The 8,992-nt window shown below is 39.7% G+C and overlaps 1 protein-coding gene across 2 annotated transcripts in view; it reads left to right on the top strand.

Annotated features, from left to right (window-relative positions):
* LOC117174431 (vacuolar protein sorting-associated protein 52 homolog) overlaps window positions 1-8,992 on the top strand; it is a 33,797-nt gene that overhangs the window by 17,960 nt on the left and 6,845 nt on the right. For both annotated transcript variants that reach the window (XM_033363548.1, XM_033363547.1), the window contains 3 exons: window positions 4,738-4,922; window positions 5,061-5,145; window positions 5,235-5,438. In XM_033363548.1, the coding sequence (XP_033219439.1) occupies window positions 4,738-4,922; window positions 5,061-5,145; window positions 5,235-5,438 (474 nt within the window). The remainder of the gene's footprint in view (window positions 1-4,737; window positions 4,923-5,060; window positions 5,146-5,234; window positions 5,439-8,992) is intronic.

The raw sequence follows: 8,992 nt of genomic DNA, 5'->3' as shown, positions 1-8,992 counted from the left end.
AATGAAATTAAAATTAAAAGTTTGGCATTCAGTATTTGGTAAAAAAAAAGTGTTTTCGTGCATAAAATTAGTACTTATATGTCGTGCAGCTCCTCCAAGACCTTCCACCTACTCCTAATTCCATTATTTGCTTTTGTCTCTTGTGTAAGATAGCGTTTTTTAAATTAATTTTTTTCAAACATTGGGAAAAGAGCAAAAATAATTCACTTGAAACAATACAATACTTTTTAAATAATGAGTCTTTTTGAGGTTCGTTTAGTTTTTAGCACTTATCTAAGAGAAGATAATTATTAATTGAACGTGAATCAATGATTATCATAACATTTTTGTAATTGTAAGATGAAATTTTTTCATCAGTTTTACAAAAATTATGAGTATCCTTATATTCATTCATGAGCATAAGAATCCATTAATCACTTAAAACTATTTTGGTTATTTGAGAGTGTACGCGTAACCTTTTTAACATTTCAAAGTTAAAGCAACTCTTCTGAAAGATTTCGGAAATGCAGATAGACTCATACTGGACACATATCAGATATAATCGTATAGGCGGTGTTATCAGAATATAGTCTTATATTGAATAAAGGTGTCGATATGGTCTTATACCCGACGGTGTGAGCATATGGGTATTTCTACGAAGATTGTCATTTTTCTGTAACTCGCGTTTTTCCTTATTACTATGCATAAAATACAGTTTATACTACATGCAAAGAGACAATCAGACTTTCTGAAATAGAACCGACAGCTTATAGTTATCGCAAACAACCTCAACAAGAGATATAATTTATAATGTTTCGTTAAAATACGAAAAATGTACCTGTTTGATAACTGTAACCAGTTACAATTTCAATTCTTTGCTTGATTATAGAATTTCAGCGCAACGCTCACGAAGTCTGAAAGAAATCATATAAGTACAGTACATCACAGGCTGAGATTTCAAACAGCCACTCTATGAAGGAAAAAGGCGTGTCTTTAAAATTGTATGCGTTGGCCATTTCGAAAAATTGAAAATCGGAATTTTACCGAAAAAGCGTCCGGACCTTCACACAAATTTACTGCTCGATTGTTAAAAGTTTAATTTTCTAAGCTTACTTAAATTATAGCGAATGTTGGAGTGAGTAAACGCAAAATCAAGTCAAGATTGTTTAGCGCGCGAAATTTATGTTACGTTTGGGACCAAAATCTCCGGACTGACACCTGTATGAACACACCTTGATGAACCGTTGTCAAGCGGTTAGGCCGTCCATGGGAGGAGAGTAAGCGGAAAGAGAGCCCAGACAGGCGATTTGATCACGGAGATGTAGACTGCTTTAGTCCCATTAGGTCGACGGCAACTGTATCCCAAGCGGCATGCGCCTGCCGCGGGCGTTGTCCGTCCGGTTGCCGTCCACATACCGGTTTGCAGCATATGCACAAATGGCAACCAGCTGCGTGACGGCGTATCTCCCGGCTCATTTCGGGCTAATAGAAATTTTCTTTTACTGACCGGATGGTTTCGCCCTTCCCTGGATGGCTGGCTATGGCGGCATCATGATAATCCCAGATTACCCGTGCGCGGAGGGCTGTGGGAACTAACAGTCTCCATTCACCGGATTCATCTCGTTCCCACCTACGTTTGTCGGTCAGTCGATGTTTGTCGACGAATTCAGCCTCGGGGTTGGAGAGATGAGGGCGACTTTCAAGCTCTCGCCAACGCAGCACGTCGTTGGTTATCAAGGGGTCCTCTTGTTGCGCCTCGATAACTTCTCAGAACAACGATGGGCTTGCTAACGCGCTCAAAACTGGGGACATCTGCTCGATGTCCGGCTCATCCGGTGACAGGTCGTCCGGATTCGGGTGCCTGGAAAATGCGTCAGGCAACTCTTTGAGTTTTCCAGGCACGTGCTCGACAGTGCGAGGAAAACGACTGAGAAATAGGTCCCATCTGGTAAACTTGTCACGGATTTCTTTTTGTCTCTCAAACCACGTGAGGGCTTTGCTGTCGGTATGCAGCGTGAAGGGCCGGTCCTCTAGAAACGGCCGGTAGCGTTTGATGGCCCATACGATAGCGAGGCACTTCTGCTTATGGCAGTGGTACCGGGCTTCAGTCGCCGAAAATTTGGCGTTAGCGAATGAGATTGTTCGGCGCTTCCCAGCTGGTTCGTTTTGCATCAATACGGCTCCCATTCCGCGGGCACTGGCGTCCGTTTGTAAGACGAACCTCAAGTCGGGGTTGGGACGGCTCAGTGTCATGGGTTTCTGAAAAGCCTCTTTAGCTGCCTCGAAATATCGGAGATTTTCGGGATTCATCTTATAAGGGCGCTTTGTCGAGGGCATGTCCGAAAGGGGTGCGAGAATGATGGAGGAGTTGGGGGTGTACCCCTTCGCCCATTTGCATATGCCCAGAAAGGATCTCATTTCTTTCCGGGTGCGAGGCGGGGCAGCATTACGGATGTCCACGACATGCCCGGTTTGCGCCGAGTTACCCTTTGTACTGCCGACATGCCTCAGATAAGGGAGGGTAGTTTGGCCGAAACTAGACTTGGCCAGGGCTACGGTGAGGCCTTAAATAGCCAATCGCTCGAAGACGAGGGCGAGATGGAGCAGGTGCTCAGCCCAGTCCTTTGAGTATACCACAATGTCGTCGAGGTTTGCGATGGCGTACAGACTCTATTGTTCCGCCAGGACCTGACGCATTAAGGTTTGGAAGGTGCCGGGGGCATTTTTGAGGCCAAACCACATGACACGGAACTGGAACTAGCCCCCTCTGGGCGTGGAGAAGGCCGTATATTGACAGGAGTCTGGCGCCATGGGTACTTGCCAGTACCCACTCTTGAGATCCAATGTTGAGAATATTTAGGCTGTGCGTACTTGAGTATCGATGTATTGACGTTTCTCGTCTGAGTAACGACGAAGTGCTTCATGGAAGGGGTGACCATCTTTCAATTCAATAGCGTGCCTTACATTGGCAAGAGTCTGCTTCCACCGCCCACCCCTGTGAAACAAGGCCGCGGCAGCTGTACAAGCTTGTGGAATTCTCTTTGTCGTTCCACCGGGAAATTGTGTTGAACCATGATTTCCTTCGTGGGGGAGGCAAGCTTATGGACATGGGGAAGAGGGCTAAGGTAAACACGCTACCGGCCCTTAGTACCGACGAATATGCAGTCGGCCACGTGGTCGTGGATGACTTTGTATTCCTTCAACCATGGCCGCCCGAGGATCAGCTCGGTACACGAGGAGCAGGAAAACAGCGGTAACTCTCTCCTCAGAATTTTCGAAATGGACTGACTGTCGAGAATCACTCACGACTCTCGGTAGCTGAGCGTGAAGCTAGGCGTGGCGGTGGGACGGTGTTCGAGCATGCTGATTGGTAGCGAGATCGACAACAAAGTCGCAACCGAGCGGTGGGGCTCGCCAGCCAGAGCACGCGCGCTTCGGTTTTCTCGCGTATACTCTACTCTGACTTAGCCTAATGTAAAATTAATAATAAGTTTCAATGGGAAATTAAAAATAGAAATATTAGCTTGAAAATTATGAAATTTTAACATGATTGCTAAGACTAACCTAGCTTTACTTTTCAAAAAGAACCGTTGAGCTGGGTGAAGCAGAAGTGGTTGTTCGGGTTTTACGTAAACATTATTTAATATTTAAAATTTAAATCAAAGGTATTTTAACTGAATTATAACCCCCGAACGACCCCTTCGCTTCCTGTCTTAATTAACACTATTCAAATTATCCCAAAAATGCTTACCCCCCCCCCCCCTACCTATAATTATAATCTCTTGAATAATTACATTATTGGTACACGTGTGTGCGTTAGCAAAAGGACACGTTCGACATTCTGCATGCTTGGACGGACTTGCCAGGGGGAGTTTTCTGATGATAATTTATATTTATCTTGTTTTAAAAAGAAAAAGAAGGAAGAGTTTATATGTTAAAATCCTGTTTGAGATCCCCGGCATCACGTACTCTGCGTTTGTGAGAAAGAAAGAATAGACAGAGAGAGAGAAGGAAGATAGAGAAAGGGAGGAGAAAGCGCGCATGGGAGGAAAAAAGAGAACGCTGGCGTACGTGACCGGCTCGACACAGATGTTTTCGTTAGCGTTGTCAACACGGCCATCGTACATGTTGGCAATCTGTCGGAGCCAGGCCGGGAAATTGGGCAGCAATTAGGAAGGGTCCTAATTACCGGATGAGTTACTTGGGGTGAGCAAACTCGTCGTTTAGAGAATCCGTAAAATCGGCATCCGGTCACGTAGTGCCTTTACTCAAATTGCTCCTTGTAGAAAAATTTGAGTGGAGGTCCCGTAGCCCAGTGCTTTGATTTTACGGTTCTCAACCTATGTTCCATGACATACAAAATTTTCTTAGACCCACTCATACTGTAATGGATAGTATCCTGAACATAAAAATAGAAAAAGAAGCTGAAAAGTATCTTCTGTTCTTCATTATTTCAGTTATAAAATTGTTCTATTAATTAAAAACAAAAGATAATTCATTAACTTGTGCACATACGTAAAGTAAGTGGCCCATATAAATATTAAATATATTTATAAATGTTTCTTTAGACTTTAAAGAAACATGTTTAATCAATGAACACAAGTTTATACTTGCTATAATATGTTTAGATTGACTTTGTCTAAAACATGCTGCTGCCCGAGCAGTCGATTTTTTTATTCTTACATTAACTTTGTGTTCAGCAATCTGAAATCCCCGGGTGTTGGGCAATTTTAAGGCTCTTAATCAATGTTGGTTTAGGTAATGGGAAAAACACTGGGAATGATGTTAAAGAATCTGGAATCATTTGTTGATGATTGTTACGACACGATTGCTCTTTTTCTTTGTCTGCACATGGCAATGCGATATCAGTTGACGTGTCATAAACGGGCGGTACCAGCGTTGGACAAGTATTGGGACAATGTCTCCTCCGTCATTTGGCCTCGGTATTATTATCTTTCTTTAATGAAGTACTTATAAGAAATGTTGACTTATTGCGTCTATCGTTGAAAAAGTAATTTAAGAATATTTTCGGAAAATTTGAAAAACACCTTTTACGTAGACAAAATTTTGGTTTTCTCCAGATTCGAGCACATTTTTCAACTCAATATTCAGAGTATAAAAGACTGTGATCCTGTTAAATTCAGCAAGGAAACAGGACCACATTACGTGAGTATATGACTTTCGATTTTTCTTACCAAAATAAGTGTTGTATGCCAGTATGTTTTGTGTAATGATTATCAGTAATCGGATAATAGATTACTAGAAGGTATGCAGAATTTAGTGCTGCTATGGTTGGCATTAGTGAAGGATTTCCTTGTGAAGGGGCCACTCAACTTTTAGCAGAATTGAGAGAAGCTGTTCAGTGTTTCTTGTTGAGAATGGCTGCTATTTTTCCACAACGAACGCAACAACTAGTCTTTCTGATCAACAATTATGATCTTATTCTTGGAGTTCTAATGGTAAGAAAACACGTATTGTTAGATTGCAATTCAATGTTCGTCGCGTTGACTCTAATCATTAATTCATCCCTACTTGGCGATTAGACTGTTCTCTTTTATAAAGTATTTAACCTTCCAGCGGGCGCGCTGTCGTAAAATTGACGACACTGTCATAGACCCCTCCCTTACACGAACGACTTATTATTATGCGCTGAGCGTCCACCTATTCCAAGATTAGTCTCTTTCTGAAGTGTAGGCAGACGATTTTGCAAAGAATTGTTTGTTATACGCGTCTTTATGTGTAAGTATATTACGTATCCTGTACTATTTTATCTGATTTTTCCCCATTTATATCTTTCCACAATGGGACCGAATCGCGAAAGGCTGGCCAAAAGTATAAAATGGGCCAAATTATGTTACTCGGGGTTTTTTTGGGTCACTGAATACGAATCCGATATAAAAAATTAAGAAAACAAAATGAAGGATCCAATACGGCGGACGAGTATGCTAAATAAATTAGTGGTTGTGGAATATTATTGTGGGGTTGGAAACATAATATGGGGTTTTCTAAAGGTGTCGCTTGTTACTATTTTTCATTTGAAACTTTTACGGCTGTTTTACATGACTGAATTTTGGAAATTTTTCGTTGAAAGTGACACGGGTGAATGTCAAGGGCTTGTGGAATATTATTGATGGTTTGGGAACAAAATATAGAGTTTTTTGAAGGTGAATTGTGCGAGTATTTTCAATTACAAAATTTATGGCTGTTTTACATGGACACTCTTCGGAATTGTTTCGTTTAAAGTGATAGGGTTGAATTACAGCGGTTATTCCATATTATTGATAGGCTTAGAACATAACCTGGGGTTTTAAGAAGGTGGACCGGGGCTTCTGTTTTCACATTAAAAATTTGGTGGCTGTTTCACATGGAAACACTTTGGAATTCTTTCGTTAACTTGGATAAATCTTAATGACGTAAAATTTAAGACAAGCGCTAGCTCAAGGGAAATTACAGGGCGCGCCCGCTGAAAGATTAAATACTGTTTTCGGCACAGAAAAGAAATGACCTAAGTTTGTTGTCATCAACTTTTACCGTATACATTATTTTATTTATAGAAAAGATCGCCCTATAGAAGATAAACATCCTACAGTAGAAAATCATTAATTTAAAATACTAATGTTTGTAAAATAATTAATTTGACTATATATTTGAGCTTATAATGAATGGTTATTACTGCAGGGTAGTCTACCCTATTTAAAATAAACTTCCATTAAAAAGTGTTAACTTACTATATTTATACGCCTGTATAACCATTATGGTGATATCAACGCGTCTACGTGCGTTGATTCTAAGAACTTCCCATATTTTATGAAGTTATGTTTGGTAAGATTGTTTTTAGGGTATGTCTTGCAGAATTTCTTAATTGAAGCTAAATGTATTCTATGAGAATAGAAGAGCTATTCCGTCGAATATTAGAGCGGGCTTATTTCAGAAATTGAATTGTATGATGTTTATTAATAAAACACTCTTGAATCCAGAAAGTTCCGAAGCCGGATCTAAGCCCTGCCATCCTTGTTAACTTTAAATTCTTTTGAATCTTTTTACATTTACTAAGTATTATTAGCAGATCAGCAGATTTGCGTAGTAGGTGATTCGACTAATCAGATGATTGTAGGGCATTTGCTGAAAAGTGTTCCGAAAGTGATAAGTTCAACCGCGCAGGAACTTGAGAATAGTTTAGCGCCTGCGCTCGTAATGTTCTCGAATATTTGAGAAGTGTTTGACAAGTGTAAAAGGAAATTGATGGTTACAGTATTTTTCAAAATGTGTGAAATTGTTGCATAATAACGGAGCCTAATAAAAGTGGGTTATGTGTGGTTAATATTGATTTAGAACACAAATTCATCAAGGAATATCTATTTTTACACCTGGCGCAAACAAATTGTTTTGGGACTAAGGTCGAGTCTTCCGAAATCGATCAGAGGTAGAGGTACTGATAACGGAAGGTTAGTAGAATTTCCATAGAAACTCAACGGAATTTGCTTAGAATTTCCGTGAAGTATTTTCCGGGAAATTTTTACACGTGGTTCTAAATTCCGAGTTGAATTTCTTAAATTCCCTTAATCCTATAAAATTATTGAAGTGATCTGAATTCCTGGAATTTCATAATGCAGCGAAATCCATAAAATTCTTTTAATTTCCTGAAGTACTCGAATTTCGTGAATATTCTGGATTGCTTGAATTCTTAAAAATCTCTGCATTCCTTGACTTCTCTGAAATTCCCCGTAGTTTTTCACCATTGTATCCTAAATTTCCTAAATTCCTGTCAGTATTCTGAATTCCTGAAATTCGTTGAATACGAAATTCAGAATCTTGAAGGAATTCGGGGGATTCAGAGCATTAATGGAATTCCATGAATCCATTAAATTGAATTAATTTAAAGAGTTACAGAATTCGAGTAATACAAATTATTAAAATTGATTTGCCTGAATTTCTTAAATATTCCGAATTTCTTAAATATTCCGAATTTCTTAAATTCTTCAAATTCTCTGTAAATCACCTCTCTGTTCTATATTGGTTAGAGAACAAAATTCTAGAACAGTTACGTATCCTTACAGTAGCAGTGTTACAGAACAGTCTTACCTTTATGTAACATTATTGGAACACGTTTGGAATTCTAGTGACATAACAGTTCTATCTCACTGTTCTATATTTGTTACAAAACAGAACTCCAGAACTGTTACGTATCCTTAAAGAAACAGTGTTAGATAATAGTGTGACCTTATGTTCTGCTCTTGGAATACGTGTATATTCTAGTGAAATAGAAGTTCTATCTCACTTTTCTATATTGTTTACAGAACAGCACCCTAGTACTATTACTTATCCTTACAGGAACAGCGTTACAGGATAGCGTGACCTTCATGTTCCGTTCTTGGAACACGTTTGGCACTCTAGTAAAATGACAGTACTATCTCAGTGTTCTATATTCGTTACAAAACAGAATTCTAGAGCTGTTATGTATCCTTACAGTAACAGCGTTACAGAACGGTATGAGCTTCATGTTCCATACTTGAAACACGTTTGACACTCTAGTGACATAAGAGTTCTATCTCACTGTTTTATATTGGTCACAGAACAGAATTATAGAAATGTTACGTATCCTGACAGTAACAGCGTTACAGAACAGTGTGACCTCCATATTCCCTTCTCAGAACACGCGTGATATTTTAGTGAGAATAGTTATATCTCACTTTTCTATATTGTTTCCAGAACAGAATCGTAGTACTGTTACGTATCCTTATAAGAACAGCATTACAGGATAGCGTGACCTTCATGTTCCGTTCTTCAAATACGTTTGACACTTTAGTGATATAACATTTTTATGTCACTATTCTAGGACTTGCATGTTGGTGGCGGTAGTGAGAAAGTGTGCAGTGACAGGCGGTGAGAATTTCTTACAAAGTTTGTGTGGAAGGTGTGAGTGGAGTGTGAGGGTGGGAGTCTAGGAGGTGAGTACAGTTTTGAGGGGTACATTGGGAAGATAGAAATTAATCTACATTGTACTTGGGGGGGG

This window comes from Belonocnema kinseyi, chromosome 6 (assembly GCF_010883055.1).
Source record: "Belonocnema kinseyi isolate 2016_QV_RU_SX_M_011 chromosome 6, B_treatae_v1, whole genome shotgun sequence".
In the NCBI taxonomy this organism is placed as follows: Eukaryota; Metazoa; Arthropoda; class Insecta; order Hymenoptera; family Cynipidae; genus Belonocnema; species Belonocnema kinseyi.
This window is presented reverse-complemented; position numbering and strand designations above follow the sequence as displayed.